This window comes from Triturus cristatus, chromosome 3_1, assembly GCF_964204655.1.
Source record: "Triturus cristatus chromosome 3_1, aTriCri1.1, whole genome shotgun sequence".
In the NCBI taxonomy this organism is placed as follows: domain Eukaryota; kingdom Metazoa; phylum Chordata; class Amphibia; order Caudata; family Salamandridae; genus Triturus; species Triturus cristatus.
Window position 1 is genome coordinate 1,005,097,927 of NC_140583.1, and position 23,918 is coordinate 1,005,121,844.

Sequence of the window (23,918 nt, forward strand, 5' to 3'; positions counted from 1 at the left end):
TAACCACTGGAAGCACATATGCATCAGGTAACAACCATCGCCTATGTTCTGACAAATCAATCCAACAACCATTCTCATCCAACTTACCCATACTTTCTCTCCACTTGCTTAATTCTTTCTCTGTGGCTTCAGCTTGAAGGGACTTTACACTCTCTATTGTGTTTTCACACATTCCAACATCACCAACCCATCTGGCAGGGCCTGCAACATACATTCGAGTCTTCACATCTTTTGCTGTTTCTTTCGCGACTTCGTCAGCAAACGCATTACCACGACCAACATCATCAGTGATTTTCCTGTGCGCACTGCATTTGATAATTGCAACTTGCAACGGTAGGGTCAGCGACTCAAGGAGATCATTCACCAACTTGCCATTCTGAATCTTAGCTCCATGCGAAGTCAGGAACCCACGTTCTTTCCATAATCGCCCAAAACTGTGGGCCACGCCAAAGGCGTACTGGCTATCCGTATATATGTTCACTTTCATTCCTTCAGACAACACGCATGCTCTCGTAAGGGCAATCAATTCTGCTGCTTGAGCCGAATTTTGTGGCACACGTGCAGTTTCCACAATCGTGTGCAAAGTCGTGATAGCATATGCAGCAGTCGTATCACCATTCGGAAGCTTAAAACACGAACCATCCACCCATAAAGTACCATCACACTCAGTCAGGGGAGTATCTTTGAGATCTACTCTCCCTTTCGTCTCTTCTTCTGTTCTGAACAGACAATCATGTTGCTCAATCTCATCTAGGTCTGCTGGAATCGGCAATAATGTAGCTGGATTCAACGTGTTTCATCTCTTTATGTGTATGTGATTTGCTAACAGTGTTAGCTCATATCCTGATAATCGCGCACTAGTTAAGTGCTATGTCTTGGTCCTGTTTAACAGTGTGTCCACAGCATGTGGAACCATAACAATCAATGTATTATCCATTACTAGTCCAGCAGATTGTCGAATAGACATAGCTGCGGCGGCTGTGGCTCTCAGACAACTTGGCAATGCCCTGGCTACAGGGTCCAAGGTTGATGAAAAATATGCGCATGGACGTGGTCTGTCGCCAAAAGGCTGTGTTAACACTGATAATGCGCAACCATCTTTTTCATGAACATACAATGTAAAAGGCTTGCTGTAGTCAGGGGTACCCAACACAGGAGCTGAACATAATGCATTACGCAATTCCAAAAAACTTTTCTGACACTCTTCAGACCATGGAATAGGATTCGGTGTGTCTTTGCATGTTAATGCTAACAAAGGTTTTGCCAACAAGGAAAAATTGGGAATCCAATGCCTACAGTATGAAGTAATGCCCAGGAAAGCACGCACTTATCTCTGTGTTCTTGGCACACTCAACTGTGCAATGGCTTGAATTCGTTCTGGGGTCAGTCTCCTTCCCTCCTTCGATAAGAGATGACCTAAGTAGGTCACTTCTTGTCGACAATATTGCAGCTTTGAGAGAGACACTTTGTGATGAAAGGCAGACAAATGACGCAACAATGACAAGGTAGCTTCTTTGCAAATCTTTTCAGTATCCGCGGCGATTAGTAAATCGTCAACATACTGAATGAGGATAGCGCCACTGGGTAAAACCAGTGCATCAAGCTGCGCTTTTAAAGCCTGACTGTATATTGATGGACTTTCACAGTAGCCCTGGGGAGCGCGTTTAAAGCGGAAGCTGCGACCTCCTAAACTGAAGCCAAAAATGTCTCTTCTCTCCTCTGCAATTGGGATGCTAAAGAAAGCATTCTTCAGATCGATCACTGAGAACCATGCAGCCGAGGCTGGAATCATGGTTAACAAGGCAGTTATATCAGGGACAACTGGAAACTTTGGTACAACAATCTTATTAACCTCTCTAAGATCAATCACAAATCTGTAAACAGGTGACTGTGAAGGGTCCGTTCGTTTTAAGACAGGTAAAACAGGACTATTGCAAACGTTGCCTCTTGTCTCTTCAATTACACCCTTTTTAATCAAATCACCGACAATTGCTAACAATGCTTTCTGACCTTCATTGGAGATCTTGTACTGGGGAATGCGTGGCAATCTGACATTAGCTTTTAAAGTGACCACATATGGCGGTATTTCCAAAAGACCCACATCATTGGGACCAGTAGCCCAAAGGACATCCGGAAGGGATGACAATTCAGATGGCATTGCATTTTTAGACAAATACATTGGGGAAATCACTTTATTGCCTAATGTAAGTTGTACTCCTGAGGGAGAACAATATAGCGTCGCATGTAATCTCTTTAGCAAATCTAATCCTAGCAGATTTTCACCACAACCTGTTGTTAGAATGAGGGGTGCATTTAGCTCACAAGGTCCAACAGAAAGTGACATAGGACTAGAAATCGGGTTCCTAACTGGGGCGCCAGAAAAACCTACTGAGACATTCATTTCACCAGACAAAGGCGCGCCAGGGAGTTTTGAATGCATAATTGAACTCTTTGCAGCACCAGTATCCAGCAGAAAGGGCTCCGTTACATTTGCTGTAGTTACTTTAACATAAGGTCCGCTCTGATCCACTGGCACTGAAACAACTCCCTCTCTTTGTCTATGGCTGTCCTAGTAATCATTATCTTCTACATTGTCATCTTCTGCATAATAATCATTATTGTAATACTGAGCTGTATTACCAGTCGCATTGGCTTGTTGATCAAAGCTATTTATGGTATTGTGAGGCGGAAGAGGACGCGCGTTCTGGGGAATATTTCCACGCCCTCTACCCCTAGGAGCTTGCTGACCACCTCTACCTCTTGCGCCATACGCATTACTGTTACGCTGCATTAATTTAGGGCAACTATATTTAAAATGACCTTCCTCTTTGCAATATGAACATTGGTTGGGGCCTACAGGGATTCGTGGTTGATAATACCCATTCATTTGCTGATTACTCTGAAACTGTTGGGGCTGCTGATAGATACCTTGTGTTTGCCTATAATTACTCTGTCCTCCACGTGGCGGATAGGCCTGCTGCAAAAGGACCTTTGTCTTCAGTTCTTTCGTTTTCTTATCTGTTCTATCCTTCTCATCTTTGTCTTTATTCTCATAATACTGTGCAGTAGCCAGTATTTGCGCTGAAGAGGAAACAGCCCAAGAACTTTCTGAGTCTTTTAATTTCTTACACAACTCGGGGAGTAGATTCTGCACAAATTTATCAACAAATAACCGTTGGCCACCTTCCGTGCTCATGTCTTGACCACTGTGGTCGATAAACGTTTCTTCAAACCTGGTGAAGAAATCAGACACTGTCTCATCTTTCTTCTGCTTACATGCGGATAGTTTATCCCAATTTAAGCGCATCGCAGGCATTATAGTTTTCATGTAGGTAATAATTCGACCAGGGAGTTCTGCTACTAAAGGATCAGGTTTCGCGCCACCAACTTGGCCAGCATCTGCAGCAATGATATTAGCCCATGTGTTACCCAATTCTGCAGCGTGATCTACATTACGAATGGATCCCCATAAAGGCTGTGGAACAACATTCCCAAACAACATATCTATGTCAGCCAAATTCATTACACATGATTCTGCAGTTTGTGATAACTTCTTATAACAACCGGTAAGGTTTTTACGGGGGTCAGGCAATGTCTGCTTAAGTGCTAACACCTCAGATCTCTTCCATGGGACATGCACCCAAACACGCTGAAAATGTGCTAAGACTGGTGGATTAGCATTTGGATCAGCAGGTCTCCAAACCGGGGGAACCTCACGCATCGGATATTGGCGCGCTTTTACCTTTTTCCCCACAGGGAGTTCCTGTTCGAACAATGATTGCTGACAATCGCCATTTCTGAGGGACAGTAAAATCGCAACTGCTTTATCTACATTGGGGCCCACAATTGTACCTTTTTCAAAATCAAATCGCACTCGACACAATTCCTGTGGGTTTGGGTTTGCACCATTATCCTCCAATTCCTCACAGAGGAATTCACACATCTTATCAAAGACATACCTCTGTTTTGGGGCATCCCATTGATGAAAAACATTAACAACTGACTCCACGTCATAGTGTGCGGGAAAAACAATCCACCTATGCGCCATATTATTCAATACCTCTTTTTCTTCAGGGCCAGGCAATTGACTGCGCAATTGCTTACGCTGCAACTCAGGGGTCGCACCAGACGACCCAAAGAGAGGCGTCATTAAACTAGTAACTACATTAGCTAGTCGTTGTCGCGCTGAAGGAGAAGTTGAGGCGAAAACGGGGGGATAGACAGAGGGAAGAAAAACGGATTCAGATACAGGTACCGGGGTAGTGCAAGAAGGAGCGCCAGAGGAAGCCGCTGGCGTGCTAGGCAAAGTCGCAGGAAGCGCGGTGGTAACAGGTAGCAAAACTGGCGGCCCTTGAGAGGGCTGCACTGCAGGGATAGGAGCCAGCTGAAGAGGAGCTGGCAGCTGCGGGAAGGCTTGCGGCATATTTACTGGAGGCTGCGCATTTACAAGCTGTGGAGGTGCTGTGGCATTTTGCGCATATGGGGGTGGTGAACTTAACAAATGGGACATTAGGGAATCTTTCTCTTTCTCTTTTGTCTCATCTTGCACAGGGGGTGACAAAACAGGGTAACATTTATCAATCCCTAGTTTGCGCTGCCTGTGCAATTGCTCATTCATTTGTTCCTCTTCATTATCTTTAAATTGCACAGCTGCTTGCATCACTGACATACCTCTCTCTCTCTTATTCCTTTTCGCTAGCTTAATTTCCTTCTCTTTGGCTTCCTTTCGCCATAGGCGGAAAGAATCAAACATTGCCGGCCGGGCTTTCTTTTTAAACAATTTTACTTCCAAGTTATCTAAGATATCTGTATCGAAACTACCATTTTGGGGCCATTTTAAAACACCGTCCTTTCTGGTGTATCGGATCCATATTTCATTATATGCAATGGGGCCCACGCCATGTTTTACATAAAGCTCATAAGTTGGAGTTCCAATTGGAGGAACCGGACATGAATCCTCTAACTGGAAATCCCTTCTACAACTCAAACAAAACCAATTACCAAATACACTAGCACCAGGCATCTTTGCTCACTAGTCTAGTTTCAAACGTCAAAGGATTATCGAATACGATAGTCTCGTGAATACACGAGTCCTCTGGCTTTGGGGTTTGCAAACTCCAAATAAACCAAATTTATCCCGAAGGATACCAAACAAATTGGGAGACGCTCCACTTATACTTAACTGAATATCGATGATCAATGGCGTCACCAGAAGACTCTCTCGATTGTTTCGCTCTACCAAAATCGTCAAGGGTCCAAAACAGGGCGATTAATCAGGGCAGCAGTCCTTCGTAGCCGTCGGGACGCGGAGAACCTCGCAGAAAAGACCTTCGGACCACGTCGACATGCAGGGGTCGATGAAGTGGCGGCCTTCCTCCAGAATTTCCACACGAAGCTCCTCACGAATCTCTGGCTTGGACCGGTACTGCTGAAATCGTCCCGAGTTGGGCGCCAACTGAAGTTCTGGGTATTTTAAGCCCAGCGGTGCAGGGGAACACACCCTATGACTTCGGGGTTCTTCCTGTTTCAGACCTACAGAAACACAGAGTCTTCTGGGTGAAGTCAAAGATTAGTTTATTGGCTGCAGACCAATTACAGGCGTCCTAGAAGTACAACAGCGTGTATGTTCTCAGGAGACTGCCGCAAATCACAGAAACGGGCTTCTTCTTAAATACAGAATATCCTGCCTCAGGCATACATTCCTTAGTTTACGATATGGCTATTACATGTATACATTTCAAACGAAAAGGCAGAGTCATGACGACCATCCCACATTCCAGTTAAGCCAGCCCGCAATTATTTACACAGCAAGGCTCAGATCCCACATCAGATATCGATAGGCCCCAATAAACATGAGCATCTCCTGTTTGGGAGATAAGCCATAAAGCAGGAACAGTCAGGTGCGAAAGAGATTAGCTGGAGGCTCGTGTAGGATGAAAAGACTTTATGGTGTGTAGAGCCCTGATGCTAATCACAGGTGGCCAGAGGACGGGGAACTCGTGAGACCAGTTTGACCTGGGGCAGCGGAGCCAAGCTGCCCGGGTCACAGAAAAGTCAAAGAAAGGCACATGTGCTCTAAAAGGCCCGTATTTGCTTCATGCTATATAGCCTATGTGAGGGCAACCATAAGATGGCCACCGATACAAAATGGAACCCACGTAGTGCTGTATAATAACGTATACACAGTGCATTCATAGCTAAAACGTTACAAAAAGCACTTGTACATACCGCATTAACCATTCGCGGCTCACTATTACCGGGATAGACAGGGGTAGGGCCCTGCCTCCTACGCGGTCCCAAATTCTAAAGTACGACAGGCTTGTCATTAATTTAGTCCTGATGATGATCTATATATTCTTGAAATAGACCGAAACGTCGTCGACCTGTTATACAGCATGCATGTTAAACACATGAGTTAAGAATTGTGCATGACTGTTAACTGTCTTCAAAGCTTACCCTTCCATTTTTCTATCGGCTATAAGCTTGTTTGGTTAGCCTGAAAAAAATTTTTCTTTTTAAAAAAACTGTGATTGTCCTTAATTGTTTTGTTTGTTGAAGGTTCACAGGACTGTGGCCCACTCTAATTTGTCGGTTGTATATTCATTTATCACGTATATTATTAAATTATATGTCCGGCTGGACATTTTGTACTAATATAGAGCCGACTCTGGTCTATATTTATTGATTATACATTGTATCATTTTTGAAGGACCGTTTGTCTTTCTAAATAGTAAATACCCTAGGTCCTTCTTACTCTATGGGTTCCCCTTGTTCATAATCAATATTGATGTTGTGGAATGGCATGGGGAGCAAAAAAACGATTAATTTAGGCCCAGATCTCTGTAGTGGGGTGAATGTATGACATTCTTCTGCATTCTGTTCATCAAGTGTTCTTTTTGCATCTGAAAATGAGGAAGGCAGATCTAAAAGTACTGGGCGTTTCGAAAGGAAGTCACTTAATTCAGTAAGCGCAGGATAGATATGGTCACATTTCCTACAGCTTTCAAAGAGACTGACTGTGTAAGCAGAAACACATTGCTGCCCAGTAATTCGGCCCTCCAGTGAATGCTAGTTGTATAAGTGCGCTCCAAATACAGCCCCTTGTGTGATAAATGCAAACTAGATCTCCTATCATGAGTTTACTCAGGTTCTTTTTGTTCCCAGTTCTCTGGTTTAAACCAAGCACCAATTTGGTTTCATGCTTCTAGAGATGGACGAAGCTGCAAAGTCAGCTGATTCTAAACTTTGCAACTTTACTTTTTTCAATTTCCAAAGTTTTGTATAGTTTTGAAATATAGGATGGGGGGGGCGTAGCAGCCATTCAATCTAGCGTGAAACCATTCAGGGCAGCTATACTCCAACCCATTCTCAGAGAACCCCTTCCGCCCGAATAGCACTCTTTACAATGCATGCGTTTTCTATACATGCCATTACAACGCAAGTCGTTACAACAACGCGTTGTTACATCACATGCCATTACAGCGCAAGTAGTTACAATGACTTGCTGTAGGGGTGTGCTAGAGTTTGGAATAGTATAATTTACTATTCCAATTGCATTGTGTACAACAGTAGGAAAGGTGCTGGATTGAATCCAACAAATCCAACACCTTCCGCCCCCCTTAAGCAAGTTGTTGTAACGACTTGCGTTGTAATGGCAGATGTAACAAAGCATCATTGTAACAACTTGCGTTGTAATAGCATGCGATGTATCGCGTGCGTTGTAAAGGATGTTTCCCCTTCTGCCCCAGCGACAAAGTTTCATGGCGCAAGATTGCTCACCCTAAGGCGCCCTTCATGGGTGGAGCATTCTGCTGCAGCAAACATTCACAGCTAACCATCTAGTAAGGGGAACCTTCACCTCGGGTGAATTCTGGGTGCTTCAATTGCATTCAAAAACAGTAACGTTTCCTGACTTTGTGGATGAAACTGAAGCTTCACCTTTCACCCCTCACTGTTCTCAGCCTTTGAGCCATGCTGCCAGTCGAATTTGGAGAGTTCACACCAATTTACAAAAGTGCACTACTGCTCCTGGGAACAGAGAATATGTAAAACAACTGTGGAGAAGCAATAGGAGGAAACGCTAAATATTCAAACCCAACTTCTATTTTTTGTTTCTCCATCAGCCTATGAATGTAAACAATGGGTTTGTTCAGATTTCTAGAGAACCAAGTATCTGTGCAATGTATGACTGAGAGGGCGTTGCCAAAGTTGTTGCAAATAATTAAGTACTCGCAGTGCCTAATTTGTAAAATATGATGTGCAGGTGCTCAAATGTTTGTCGGAGGCCACACCTACTTTTCTCTGGATCCACCCACTTCGTCCACTGGCCCCACCCACTTACTATATTAGCCCCACCCACATCTTCAACTAGCACTGCTAAAAGTCCGGAAAAGCGCAAATTCAGAATTTAAAACGTAACAGCATTGTTAGGGGCTTTCTCCAATAAGAATTGATTTCTACCCAAATTAACCCTTTTTGCAAGATTAGGATAATGAAAGATTGGGCAAAAAAAACATATAGCCATAATATATAACTTGCAGTTTCCTTACAGCTCTTTGATGACAGTTAATAGCTTGCTGTTCTATGTTAGGAGTTTAACTTACAAACTGCAAGTAACAAAAGGATCTCTCTGACAGAAGCAGTAACACACTGACCTATTTATCATTATATGCGCACTTTTTGATCTGCATGGTAAACGTTCTTTGCAGCAGGCACATTAACCCTCTGTACTACCTTACAAGCAGTCAAAACTTTCCCTAGACAAAACTCCTGTTTCTCTCCAGGAAAAAGATTAATCACCAGAGTTATCTTGGCATTTTAATTGATTCCTGATATTACTGGAGGCCAGGAACTCGGCAGCAGGTGCTTTTAAAACAAGAATATACTGGCAAACTGACGCCTCCACAGTGTTACATTGAAGGATGAAACAGAGATTGAAAGAGTGAAACAGAGCTTGGGTGAGGGGGAGCTGTGTACATGGAAGAACAAAACAGAGCTTGGCTGAGGGATCTGTGTGACATGGAAGAGCGAAACAGAGCTTGGGTGAGGTGTCCATGTTACAAGGAAAAGTTAAAGAGAGCTTAGGTGAGGGATCTGTATTACAAGGAAGAGTGAAACAAAGGTTAAGCATGGGATCTTGGTTACAAGGAAGACTGAAACAGAACTTGGGTGAGGGATTTGTCCTACATGGAAGAGTGAAAAGAGATTGGGTGAGAGAGATCTGTGTTACATGGAGTAAAGCAAAGTTGATAGATTTGTAAATAATTTAATAGAGAAAAAGCATGGCTCGGGATTAAAGGCTTTTGGAAATGCATAATGGTGCAAAAACAAAGGCGAGGACTTGGGGGTCCTGGACACACATTGTATGATGACTCCATCGCCATCAGTAGTAAAAAAGAAGTTGTGTGCACTTGTTGGCCCAGAAGCAGTGAAGGCAGAGTGTACCCTTGTCGAACCTGGAACATGGATTTATGAATGGAAGCACTGGTGTCTCATTCATGGACAGAACAAGTAATCTGGCAATCACTGCAAAGGGTCAGAGGTGCAGGTGCTACATTGTACAGATTCCTGAATAAATATTGGTATATATGACTCTGAGAATATTGGCACGTACAGAACAATATGAGAAAGCGCTCAGTGTGCGCACCCAACAAAAAGCAGCGTTGGTTGGTTTGGCAAGCAATTGGCATGTGCCACGCCACCGCCACCCATGGGCGGCAACGGCATGATCATGGTGGCAACGCAACAGAACTGTACTGCTACTGTTACAGTAACAGAGTGCTCAGTGCAATCACAAGTTACCGGTTCGGGCCGGGCGGCCCGCTCAGGACCCACACACACTGACTGCAGTGCACAGCCTGCAGCCTTAGTTACTTAGGCTGCTGCGCAGTAATTTGATTCTGCCACTTTGTGCCCCCATGGCCAACAGCCCTAATTCCTGTCCATGACAATGAAAAATCTTCATGAGTGGACTCAATGCCGTGAAAGCAGTGTCCTTCCCGGGTGTAGAACCTCACCCCAAGGCAGCCTGCGCAGCTTTATTTCAACTGATTAGGCCTGCTGCCAGGCCCTGCCTCACTTGGTGGCTGGCTCTTTTACTGGCGGCACTGGCCAGACTGGCCATAACTCACTGCTGGCAGTGGCTACGGGCTACTCCTCAATGTCGGTCAACCACGCCAAGTCGCCAATGCACACTGCTCGCACCGCAACAACGTCGTCCGGCCTGGCCGGTGGCGGTCGCGATTGCTGCTGCTGGCTTTCACACTCACTTACTTTCACTTAGACTTAGTGAACACTGCCTGCGTGCTGAACAGTTCTTGAACTACTACTGAACGGCCGTTGATGACTCAGTGGTGATGGGGTGGTGAGGCTTCAGGCGGGCAGGTATGCTGGGGAGTGGCAAGGCAGCGAATGCGCTCGCATTGCAATCTGAAAAAATCTGCGCACGCTGCCTGCCGCGCACAGCCCCAACCCCCGCAGATTTGTACTGGGTGGAACCAAAATCCAGCCCGGGCCTGCTCGCAAAACAAACTAAGGGCGGCCACCACGCCCTCATCAGCAATCAACATATCAACTGGTAATCATAATGTCAGACAGAGATATTGAGATTCAATCATTCATTCATGAATCTCTCCATACTGCTCTTGGCTCACAGCGGGCGTGCCCGCAACACACTGTCTCTCTTCTTGACTGTGAGACCAGGGACCCGGACCACGGGACCAGTAAGTTGAGTGGGACTGTGGGAGTCTGGGACCTGACTCACTCGGACACTGCTCTGTGCACTGCCTTAGGCTGCTGCGCAGCTTCATTAACTGATTAGGCCGCGGCGTCTGCCAAGCCCTGCCTCACCTGGTGCGACTTAGGCTACTGCATTGCTTTATTTCTAACTGATAATCAGGCGGTTAGGCCTAGTACGGTACCAGCAGTACCAGGCCCTGCCTCACCTGGTGCTGCTTAGGTTGCTGCGCAGTCGCTTTATTTTTTTAACTAATGTTGATTAGGCCTACTACCAGGCCCTGCATCACCTTGTGTCTACTCCTCAAGACTCGCCTCAACGCGGCCAACGTCGTTCAGGTCGCCGTCGCGCTCTCAGAGACTTTGAACGACGGCGGCTGTTGAACCACGATGACTCGGTGCCGGTACTGGGTGAAGTGCAGCCGTGAGGGTATGCTGAGGCATGGGAAAGCAGCGAATGCGCACGCAATCTGAAAAACTCTGCGCCTGCTGCCGTGCACACCCCCAACCCCGGCAGAAGTCCAAAACTCAGCCCTGCTCAGCCCAACTGAGTGTCCCGCCCACTGGGCCTGCAACACTTGAGATGCGGCCGCTGGGCCGCCAGTGCCACTGCATTGAACAACTAAATTTGAGTCACTGAGAAAGAACTTGAACAGACTCGGAGTCAGAAACAACTAACATCAGTCATCAACAACACAACAGTACGTAACACTACTCTGTAACAGTAACAGCAGCATTTACGGTAGTGCAGCAATCACTCTGCCTCTAATTACTATCAAATCAATTACGTCCACTAAATGCATGTAGACCCGGCCCTTATAATTAAGTGCCGGTGCTAAGCACCGGCTCAAATTAAGCACTGAGTACTCATCAGAGCATTACAGAACCCTCTTTGATTTATTCTCCAAGATAGATGAGCACACTGCCACCAAACGACTCAAGAACCTCCCAAGCTGCAAGATTTGCTTTTCTATTGTCAACTCTGGATAGCACTGCTTGCATCAGATCCGTTCCAGAGAAATAAGTTGATGTACTCAACCACGGTAGAAAAAAGTCTAGATACCGACCTCATCTATGATTAGGTCTGGTTGAAATTGCAATTTTTTATTTTAAACAAATTACTGACAAATGTTACCATCAATTATGGGACATATTTATGACTTTTGTGGCGCAGATCAGCTCAGCAAGTCACCTTGCTGCACTGCCCTGTGTTATAGGGAAAGAGCAGGAATGTGGTGTATTTATCCAATATGGCCGATTGCACAGTGATAAAGTGCTTGTGCTCACTTCCCTAAACATGGGTAAATTGGTTTACATCTGATTGGCATATTTTATTTACTTATAAGTCCCCTGTAAAGTCGTATACCATATAGCCAGCGCTTGTAAATTAAATCCTACTAATGGGCCTGCTGCATATGCTGTGCCGCCCACTTAAGTAGCTCCTTAAAAAATGTCCCAGGTCTGCCATTGCAGCCTGAATGCTGGTTTAAACTGCCAATTCGACTTGACCATATAACCCCTTGCCAAATCACACCTAACGTAGGCCCTAGGTAGCACATTAGACAGGGTGCATTACCATTAAAGGTTTGGACATGTACTTTTAAGTTTTATGTGTCCTGATAGTGAAAAAGCCTAAATTCATTTTTCACTACTGTGATGACTACCTGCCCCATAGAATAACATTTGGTTACCTTTTGACACTTATTAAGTGCTAACTTTTGAGTTGGGAGAGATAAGCATTTCATGTTCGGTGTCTATGAAATTCTAATTAAAAATCTTCTTTAATAGTAAAGTCCGACTTTAAATTACAATTTTGAAAATTCCCTTTTTAGAAACTTGGCATTTTCCTGCTCTTAGCCATTTTGTAATTGCAGCTTTGTGACTTCCTCCCAGACAGTTACACAATAGAGGGATTATGTGTACCTGAATGAGTCATCTGCTGGCAGGATGGGGGCATGTAGCAGGACACAGCAGTGTGAGTTCTGTTTGAACCATGTCGGGTGTGAGTAGTTATGCCACTCCCATGTCGGTGTGAGTAGACCCCAGATTTGTTTACATTTACTTGCAGTCTGGTCCTATGGTGTGATTTACCCATTGCAGGGGTAACAGGAGCACAAGTCACAAACTGCAAAGAAAGCGCCAGAATTGGGCCAGGTGCTCACACTTCTAGAGGGGCAAGCGTGCTCTCTGGGGTGGGGTGAATGAGAAACTCCAAATTCTCCATAGTTCAAATAGGCAAAGAAGACTCCGGCAGGCAGGGGTGTAACGCTGGCCCTACACTTCAGGGGCCTTAACTTTTCAACGGGAGGCCATTCAGCCCGAGGTCCATGAATATCTGTGAGATATGGAACCCTCAGGGGTACCTCATCACATTCTGTGGGTGGGGGCGTCATTTTGCACTACGCTACTGCCGGCAGGTTCAAAGGGGCAGATTTACAAGAAAGTGACTCAGTGCGGAACGCAAGCCATTTGGCTGCGCCGCACTGAGTCACTTTCAAAGCACAGGGATGCGACATATTTACAAGAATATGGCGCATCTCTGTGCTTCCCCCTGCGCTCGCGCACAAACTGCTGCTATGCGCCGGCGCAGGCACCCTTGCACCATGGTGTAAGGGTGCCTGCGTCGTGGGGAGATTGTTTTTGTGCAGGAAGGGAACCCTTCCTGAACAAAAACAATCTGAAATGCCGTTTTTCAATGATTGTTTCTGTGCAGGAACGGAACCTTTGCTGTACATAAATAATCATTAGAGGTGATTTCCACTTTCTATGTGTGCTGCGGAATGCAGCACACATAGAAAGAGGAAAAGAAAACGAGGAGAAATTAATACATTTCTCGTCCTTGCGCCTCCCCTGGGGAGGTGTAGCATTCATATGCATTTTCAGATTTACGACTCCTCGTACATCTGGAAATGTGTCTAGTTCCATGGGTGTTGCGTGGGAACACCCACACCAACACCCATGGAATGCCCTTTTCACGCAAAGTGCTACATGCAAAGGGGCCATATTTACAAGGACAGGAAAAGTCACGCAGGGTGGCTTTTCCTGTCCTTGTAAATATGGAGCAGGAAAGTGCGCGCCCCGGTGCGTCGTGGCGCAAGGGGCTTGTAAATCTTCCCCCAAATATTCTCCTCAGTTGTGCGTAGAACTCTTTGTATGGAGGGCATGAGACGGATTAGGTGGTATTAATAAAAGGGACGCGGGACAAGAAAAAAAACACAGTACAATAAAAAGAAATGGCAACATCTTCTTAAAAAACAAAAGGCACTTGCCAACAAAAAACTTTGGAATATGAAAATTTCGAAAAACAAACAAGGCAAAATGTGGAGTACCAACATCTTGTAAGCGCTGTTAAACAGTGGATCATTGCTAAACCCGAATTCCTGCTGTGGGCCAAGATATTGTTACACAACCTGCACCTTTCCCCGCCTCTGACCCCTTCTCAAAAGTCCCGAACAGCTGCCCTCAGGTGACGAGGCTCTTTGTGGACAAACACACAGCCCTAGGCCAGAGTCCCTGTACCTGGCAGGAGATAAGGCCTCGCTGACAGGCGCCACGGTGGAAGCAGCTAAAGTCCAGCTCGCGCTGCTGTGTCGTCACCACCCCGCCTCCTCCTCCAGACACCCTTGCTGGGAAGAGGCCTGCTCCTCCGATATAAATGCAAGAAGGGCCCGGTGTGAGCATAAGGTGCAGGAAGAGAGCTCACGAACAGCAGAGGTGAGACAAGAGGACACCTGATTGAAGGGACCACTGGGGCCTGGAATACGACAGGTTTGGGGGGTCATGATAGAGGCACCTGTGAGACAAGATCCTGCAGTGAGGAGGACATCTGAGAAGCGGGCGCTGGGGGGGAAGCTACAAGTCACGGGGCTCTGGGGGGAAGACACTGTTTTGAGGGTAGAGCTCTTTTAAGACCTATCCTAGAGGAAGGGACACTGCAGTGAGAGGGGACCTGAGCAGCTGTGTAGCAAGGACGCCAAAGGCCCTAGTGCAAGCAAGGACAATGCCCCCTTTGACTACTGTTGGAATAGCAAAATATAGTAAATTACAGTGTTCAATGGGCTCCTCGGTTCTCTGAGTCCCGGTGCCACTGCACCTGCTGCACTAATGGTAGCTAAGCCCCTGAACCTGAGAGAGAGCCCCTGTAGCAAGGCGACCCCACAGGGAAAGGGGGAGTGCTTGCGAGAGGAGCTCTGTGGTAAAGAGTCCAGACCACTGCTGTGAAGGGACAGTTAAAAGAAGGACAGTGGCAGTCAGAATCTCTGTGAAGGTGGGGGAAGGTGCAGGCATGACACTGCAGAAGAAAGCCTTTTGAGGAATGGGCCCTTGGAGGGGCTGATCCACTAATGTGGGGGGTGGGCTCATGAAGGGACATCCCTAGGCATGTCAGAAGGTTTTGCAGAACCTAGATCACCACACTGAAGCATTGCTCTTCAAGGGGTGACCTAGAGTGACTATAGAAAAACTGGTAAAAAGCAGTTTAAGCAACAGGCTCATGTGCTGTGCTTATGGATTTGAGTTGGGTACTTGAGAATAATGCACATAGGGAAAGCGGCCATCTCTAGCAGTGAGTATAGGGGTTCCCAAAATTGAATAAAACTTGAAAGGTTCAGGTGGCACACAGTTTCGGCCTAGATTTGAGACGCTTGACTAGTCTGTTGTCATGGACATAACTTCTTCAGGACAAAGGAGACAGTGAACCAGGATAGACTACAGTGGCTGGGGGTTTCCATGCACAGGGGGTCTGCGATTCTCTAATTCATGTTCATGCTTTTATTTTTTTTTACAGTTTCCAGGTAACTGAACGCCTCATTGAGCCCCAAGATGTTTCTGAAAGCTGTCGCCGTCACACTGGCTCTTTTAGCCATCACAGGTATTTACACTTCTGTTTTCTTAATACATATGGCTCATACATGACCTGTTTTTATGTCTATGTTCTGATGGTACCTGTGATTGAGTTAACTGCACCATTGGGAAGCCATACTTGTGGTGGGGAGTCACTGCTTTGAAGCTTTAATATCAACCTCCACATATAGCCATTCCATAATGTAGGCTTGCACTGTATTATCGATGTAAGTAGATAGTGAGTTAGAAAAGTTTAATCTATACTTCTCGTTTTCAATTTTCATTGTCTTCCTAACATCGAGTGGGGAAAAACACTTTCTTTCTGGTTTAGTAGCTGACTGGCCAACATTTGTTTTTTAACCTAAAGGGTGAAATATATTACAATTAAGCCACTTTCTTGGAAGCTTTTATTCTCATTACTCATAAACCACACGGTGCCCATTCATAAATCACATTTGGTAGTTTGTAAAGTAGTACTGCAGCTGTTCTTATGTACTAAAAAATGCTCTTCTTCAACCAAGGGGCAGACACCACCCCCTCTCTGGTCTTCCCTGTGAAGACATCCCCATATATCTCAAAACAATACCATTTCAGGCTTAGAGTGCTGAATAAATTATGCAAATTAGGAACAAGAGAACTATGGGTAGTTCCCAAATGTAAGTGGAGAGCAGCTGTATATTGAGCACCCTGCAATACTAGCACCACCCTGAATCTGCTCACCCCAAAGATTCAGTGTTGCTGGTGTTTCAGGGTGCTCTCCACACACACACGCATACATGTAGAACTCGTTTTGAACAAGAAGTTTTTTTTCTCTTCAGCCCCCATTTGTAATAAAATAAGGCCTTGATTTCCACTTTTATATATTTATTGAGAACAGATTTTTGTAGAGCTCTAAGTAGCAATGTACCTTTAAGGGAATGTTAGTTTGTGGAATCTGAACGTAGAATACGTAGGTGTCTTGGAATGTGAGGGGAGAATCCTCGAGGCTGCGCCATTGTTCAGAGTGACGTGCTTCCGTGTGCTCCCACACTGTGGTTTACTGGCTCCATACATATTGAACTTACCCTGAGACCTGCACGTGCGGTGTTCTTTGTGCCGCTATCGTCACACTACAGCGTGGTACAGGAATGGGGTGCGTGTCTAAAGCCTGACTGTTCGGGCGCTGGCCAGATGGTGCTAAGACCGGGAAGCCCTGCATTGGTATGACGTCTGCAGACTTCTCTGGAGCTGACAGTTCTCAGATTGGGCCCCACAAATGTTCTGTGTAAACCGCCTCGAGCCTCAGTTTCACACACGGATATACAACTCTGGCCAGGGTTCTCTCATTTTGGGAGAACTCACTCGAATAGTCGGGTTTGCAACCTCACTAGCTCGTTCTATAGTAGCCGAAAACAAATATTTATGAATGGTTTTCTGTTTGAATTGAATAGAATCATTGAATTGAATTTTACTTTGTTGTGTCCACAGGGTCTCAGGCGCGCATGGGCACGGATAAGGTGGCGGATGCCTTTTGGGACTACTTCACTCAGCTGACCAGCAATGCAAAGGAGACTATGGAACAGATTCAACAGTCTGAAATCAGCAAGCAGCTGAAGTAAGCGTGGGCAGACGACATGGGGATGATTGTGCTAGACCCACTATTGTGTATTGGTGTAACCTAAAATGATGTACCACCCCTGACAAATGTGGCGAGGGGGCCCAGAGACTCCCATACCTCACAGAAGTACATACATCTCAGAGGGTGGGGCCCCTCCTGTGCCTCAGCAGCTTGTGATACACCCCCATTGTGTAGGCATTCAGGAACTCCCTTTTCTGGTAATCTATTCGCACAGTCCATTTTGGGATTTCACTCCACCAACCCAGATAGCTAGATATTCCACCGTCCGAGAATATAGCATGATCTCCCTGCGACACCTCTCACACCTAGATATCTTTCTGTCAGTCCAGACTGTTAGCTTTCCCTCTGCCAACCCCATTTTCCAGATATTTTTCCACTACACCATGTGGCTAGTCTGGCTCGTCTACTACCTCATGAAGCTAGAAATTCCCCAGCCAACTCACACAGTTAGATATATTTTTTGCTAACCCACATATCAAGATATCATGCCGCCAACCCACAAAGTTAACAAACCTTCTGCCAGCCCATACTGTTAGGTGGTTGTATGTCACAATATCATAGTCAAAAATCTTGTCTAAAATGAATATCCTATCCAAAACATTGTTTAAAAAAATATTCATGCCAGTGGGTGTGGATTTTCTATTACTAACTCAGAAGGATGATATTTTTGTAAACAATATTTAAGGCACAGTACCTAAGTCCTATGATCTTGTGGCTCTGCTAGTCTAGCAATAACACAGAGAGGGGGGACAGGGAGCTTTTAAAAAGGTCTAGAACTCTTGCTCCCAAGAATAAACCTGGAAATATCGATAGGATAACTGTTCCAATGAGGGTGTATCTCAGGGTGGAAAAACGGCACATGTAAGGGGATCTTCCTATTTAGGAAGTAGTGCCCTCACACACCTGTGAGGGTGTCATGCTTCATCATCGAGCTTTTTGCTCCTCATGAAGTCGACGCTGCAATACCCCAGAGGTCCCACGAGAGGGCTCTTTGTCTTAGATCTTTTTAGTCAAATAGCCTTGACGAGTGCAGGTGGGTGGGACAGGTGCAATGATGAGTTAAAAATACCTAAGGGGTACCATAAAACTAATTTATTCCAGGGTTCCCCTTGTTAGAAATAAAAGCAATGTGTCAATTGTTTGCTACTAGTGATGAAAAGAAACAAATAGGCATTGTGCAAATTTTGTAGGTCATGTAGGTCGACACTTTTCATGCCTCTGTGGTCCAGGAGGGATCCATGTCATTTTCTCAGGACCAATAGAGAAATGAATGAGTATCCCTACCCTTAGTCAGGGTTGGGAGGAAGAGTGCTGCTATCCAATGATTACCAAGTTGTACTTACAGAAAAGGTTGTGAGTTAAAGAGTACCTAATAGGGGTAAACCAACTCTGGTTATCCTATGTTTCTTCCCTAAATTTGCAAAATTCGTGCCCCATAGGTCATACCAAAAGACTGCAGCAATGCTGCAGTGGTAAATAAAGTAAGCGCAGATTGAGGCGTAGTCACCTACCCTGTCGTCTGCTTGCCTGGAGAGGCTGATCCCCTTACATGTGCCATTTTTCCACCCTGAAATACACTCTCATAGCAACAGTTACGATATTCGAGCACCCCACCTGATCAGATATCCGTCTGTGAAACCACATGATTAGATACCCCCAATCCACATAACTAGATATCACTCCCCCAAATCACATAGTTGTCTATTCCTCTTCCAGCTCGCACTGAAAGGTATCCCTCTGCTAACCACCACTTTTATCCCTTCACCAACTTAGGTAGCTCAATATGTCTTCGCCGAACCAGAAGTATTGATATCTATCCCCTAGCACATACCATTGGGTATCCTTCTACCAACCATCGATGTCAAATATCATTTCTCCAACCTTTTTTCACATATGTATCCCTGAAGTCCTATTGGTCGATACTGCTTTGCAAAGCCTCATTGCTACATATCCTTGCACCAAGTCCAATTATTATGTAATCCTCCATGCAGCCCTGTTACAGATATCCCTACACCAAGTTGCATCAATATATCATAATTGTTGCTGCAATCACCAATACTGCCAGTATCACATACGGCATTGACCAGTGGTGCCTCCTCAAAGCAGTGATACTATGTGGTAGGCAATTACCCTGAGCAGCCTTTACTAGAGTGGCCCATCCCCGTGGCATGAGGAAGCAGGTTTATGGTGAAGGGTTTTGGTAGGGAGGAGTATGGCATCTCGGATGCGAGAGGAGGATTTCTGGCATCGGTTTCTAACTGACAAGTAAAATATTGGCTAACACCATCTTAACAACATCATTTGGTAAAAACGGCCGTAGAACCTAAGATGGGTCCACTTGTAAGACGAATCTCTCAGAATTCCCACCGTAGCCTCAAAGTTGAAGCAACCAATGCCTGTGTGGTGTGAGCTAGCCCCATGTGTGGAGCATTATTGCATCTGAGGATCTCGCCGTCTACCCACTCATCTTTTTACAAAATGGGTACCTATGTCAGTGGCGCTGCAGAAGTACTGCAATTGTGGCAGGGTCTGGTGTTGGTTTTGATTAATCGTCATACAATTATTTTGCTTTTCTTGAGATAAAAGGCTCCAGGAGCTAACGTGTCATAGTGAGCTTATCTCTTTGAGACCGATGGGTTATAGCTGTAAGACTTAGGTCTATGGACTCTAAAGGAGTTTCATTCTATGAGATATTAGTTCTGTGGGTTTTGATGGGATATAGTTCTACTGGAACCTAGTTCAGTGGGCTCCGATGGGATGTAGGTCTGCAAGAGGTTCATTCTATAGGCGCTGATGCGTGTAATATGTAGGAAGGCTTAGTTCTGGGTGCTCTGATGGGGTCACATGTCTTTTGGAGTTCTAGGGCGTCATAGGTAAGTAGGAGTATAGGTATCGTAGAATTTATCTGGATAGTTCCAAGAAAATCGATCCAAAGTGGCTCATTTCTCAGGGGCAATAGAAAGTTTTATCTTTTTGTGGGCCAGGTTGTAAAGTCCCTGAGGATGTCCCTCTTAAAGATGCAGAGTTTTCTCTAGCCTCATCCTCTTCTCGAAATAATGTAATGACTGAAAAACTCCTAGGGGCCTTATTAAGAATTTGTAAATGGTTACTTCATCACAAACATGTCAGATATCCTGTCTGCCTAATAGTTGTGCATTATATTCTAATGCGCTTGTAATAAACACGGCCGGACTGGAAACCGAAATCGGCCCTGACAAACAGCTCCTCCGGCCTTCAGTTGCTAGTTGGAAGCACCACTCCTGTCTCACTGCTGCAGCTTTTGTTACAGTGGGCTGAAATTGCAGCGCTGCTGCAAAACCGGCCCGGTAACAAAAACGGCGTCCCAGGGGTCCAAAACAGGCCCCCACCCTGGCGGCCCACCGGGGAAACACCGGGTGCCTGCTACGGCCAGTCTGCCCCTGGTAATAAAATGGCTGGGATATCTGTCACATTTGTTTTGGTGTATGCAGGTTCCAAACTCTAAATTTGGCTGTAAGCTCTGTTAAAATATTACTACATTTTATGTGCCACTTTTCAAACAACTATGTTGCAAAGCATTTACATACAGCAGGATCCAAACTGATTATGTTTTTTTTTCTCAAATAGCACTCTTATCCAAGGTAACCTGCAGGAGGTTAGCCTCTATGCTGGTGATCTTCAGAGCAAGCTTGTTCCGTTCGCCACCAATCTCCATGCTCAGCTGACTCAGGACTCTGAGAAGCTCGTCGAGCAGATCCAACAGCAGCTGGAGGAGCTCCGCCTCAAGGTCGCGCCCTTTGCGGATGATGTCCACAAACAGCTTGCCAAGAACATTGAGGAGTTGCAGCTGAAGCTGAATCCTTACACTGATCAGTTCCGCACTAGTGTTCAGGAGAATGCTGAGGAACTTCGCCAGCAGCTCACTCCAATTGTACAAAAGCTTCAGGCCAAGATCCAAGAAAATGTGGGCAATGTCCAGGTAGCTCTTACTCCGTACACCATTCAACTTCAGCAGACAATCAACGATAAAGTGGAGCAGGTGAAAGAGCAGCTGACCCCTTACACAGATGAGCTCAAGCTCAAAATTGAGCAGAGCGTTGAGGAGTTGCAGAAGAACCTGGCCCTTTACCCCCAGGATGTCCAGGAAAAGCTAAACGAACAGATCGAGTTAATGGCTTTCCAGATGAGGAAGAATGCAGAGATGCTAAGAACCAAGATCTCAGACAGTGCCGAAGACCTGAGGCAGCAACTCCTCTCCTCTGCTGACCAGATCAAAGAGAAACTGAACGGGAATGTGGCCGATGTCCGCCAGAACGTGGCACCATATATAGAGGAGTTTAACACTCAGATGAACCAGAAGATCGAGGAGTTTAGCCAGTCAATCGCGCCCGCTAGTGAAAACATCAACAAAATGATCTTACAGAAGGCTGAGGAGCTGCAACAAAAGCTGGGGCCGTACACTGTTGGTGTCCAGGACCAGATGCAAGTGTTGGAGAAGGAAGTCCGTGAGAGGATCAGCTCCTTCCTGAACAGTGGAATCCAGGCCGAGAACCAGGATGAGAGCCAGGATGAGAACTAATGGATCCTTCAACACAAAACAGCTTTAGTCTTCCAGTTAACTGAGGACAAATGGATGACACTTGCCTAATGCCATCTGTTCAGAAGAAAACCTGTGCAGATGTCAACCGAAGTCCAACAATGCACAATATGCGTATTCCATATAGATGTGTGAAATAATGGGACATTAAAATTCCGTCCAATAGCACCCTTGCTCCAATGTTGTCATGTGTATAGATAACGTGGATTGCAAATGCATGCATGCTCTTATTGTAACAGTCAAACCTTAAATCCACAAACTACTCAATAAAAAAGCAACACAGCAATGCAAAGACTGGTTCCAGTTGCTGTCTCTTTAGTTTGATCTCTATTTCTTGCAGTGTTGCTCCCTTAAAAAACATAATACAAGATTGTGTAAACTTTTAGTGCTCATGAAGTTGATGGGAAAGAGGCCATTGAAATATGAAGTCGTTTACAGGACTGCTCGTCAGCACAGCTTGTCTGTAAGATGTATTGTTAAATTATTTTTTAAATATGCATCAAATAGGCTTTGGGGCCACACAGTGGACTTTTACTCTCATTGAATACGATCGCTGTTTGAGTACTTGCCTTGCAATGAATGAGGGATTATCCTACAAATGAAAAATATACTCCATCATCACACATATAATGTTTTACCTCGTACATGCATTGCATACAGAAACCAATCCTTTTTAGGTCTCGCCTGACCCAGCACATGCGCTGGTCTGGCGAGACTTATTGAGAGGGCTCCAAAAAGTGCTACCAGGCCAGCCTAGAGCTACAGTGCATGTGCGCGGGCGCGCGTGCCGCGCTTTACCGCGATTACTTTTACTTTCGCGGCCGCACGGCCGCTTGGCATAGCCAATAGGTCTCGCTTTTGGGACCTTATAAGTATTTAGTTATGCAAGTGTTGCATGGCTAAACACTTATAATGTCCCAAAGGCGAGACCTATTGGCTATGCCAATGCTTGTTGTGTTTTGTTTTACCGCAGTAGGTATTTGTACAATGTTTTTCTCTGGAATCCAGTGTGAGCAATTACTACTTCCACCTTTCATATATCAGCTTTACCAGCACCATTACAACCAACACCGTTGCTAGCACCATTTCCACGCTACCACCACAACCATTACACCTAGCACCAGCACCATTGTCACCATCATTGTCACCACCATCATTGCCATCACCTCCATTGCTGTCACCACCACCACAGTGTCTCTGTATGTTCATGTTTACATAATATAACAAATTAAACCCAGACCAATTGGGTTTGGCAATGGTTGTTGTATTTTATAGGAGCAAGCCAATCTTTTGCCCCCTCTGTGACTTCACTCGACTTCTTGGCTCTAGACAATGGTGCAAAAGAGCAAGATTTGACAAAGCCAATTGGTCTTACTTTTGAGACCTATTGGCATTGCCAGTGTTTTTTTTGCTACGCTATGCACCAGGGCTAAAGAAGAATTTGTTAAAACCTGTGGTGTGACCGCTAGTGTCACTTTGTAGGCATGTATGCCATGCGCCACACATGTGCATGCCTACAAAATGATGTGAATGTTTTTCTACATTTTTATTTACTGATCCGTGTTGGATAGGTAAATAAAAAGAAACAAGCAAAGGTGTTTATTTTTTAGAGCAAGAAGGGGGAAGCATTACGTGGGTGGGGGAGGGCAGAAGCAACAAGGGGGGAGGGGCAGATAGGTGGCTACATGGAGGCCACAGGTGGGGGGAAGCAACAAAGAGGTTTTGGATGGAGTTGGAAAAAAGCAAATGGGTGAGAAAGAGAGCAACCTGGAGTGGAAGGGGACAAACACTCCAGTGAGAAAGCATCGGGGGAGAAGCATACGAGGGCGAGCTCACCATGGAGGGTATGGGAAGAAGCATAAAGGGGAGAAAAAGCAACTTGAGGTGGGGGAAGAGAAGCAAACTTGTGAAATAACTGGATAACACATGCACTCCTGCGACGTGCTTAAGACAAAAGAAAAAAGTAGTTCCCTAAAAGTGAACAGTGGAAGGACACAGGCTAATTGGGAATGCTACAATGAAGGAGACAGACACAAGACGAGCAAGGCAAGCTATAGGATAAGAAACAGGCAAATAGAAGTGATGGCAAACCCAACCAATGGTAAGCAATGGGCAGGCTGCATACCCCTCTATGCTCTTAGCAAACCC

General features: G+C 45.4%; 1 protein-coding gene across 1 annotated transcript; it reads left to right on the forward strand.

Annotated features, from left to right (window-relative positions):
- The first annotated feature begins 14,415 nt into the window (after positions 1-14,415).
- LOC146861407 (uncharacterized) lies at positions 14,416-22,062 on the forward strand. Its single transcript, XM_085645711.1, has 4 exons — positions 14,416-14,448; positions 15,521-15,604; positions 17,044-17,170; positions 20,801-22,062. Exons 2-4 carry the CDS (start codon positions 15,556-15,558, stop codon positions 21,750-21,752), a joined length of 1,128 nt encoding a protein of 375 aa, XP_085501837.1. The 5' UTR covers positions 14,416-14,448; positions 15,521-15,555; the 3' UTR covers positions 21,753-22,062.
- The last annotated feature ends 1,856 nt before the right edge of the window (positions 22,063-23,918 follow it).

Bases quoted from the DNA above. Each gene is read 5' to 3' on its own strand.
- LOC146861407 (XM_085645711.1), top strand. From the start codon at position 15,556: ATGTTTCTGAAAGCTGTCGCCGTCACACTGGCTCTTTTAGCCATCACA. The intron at 15,605-17,043 runs GTATTTACACTT...TTGTGTCCACAG, and splicing joins GGCTCTTTTAGCCATCACAG to GGTCTCAGGCGCGCATGGGC. The intron at 17,171-20,800 runs GTAAGCGTGGGC...TTTCTCAAATAG, and splicing joins GAAATCAGCAAGCAGCTGAA to CACTCTTATCCAAGGTAACC.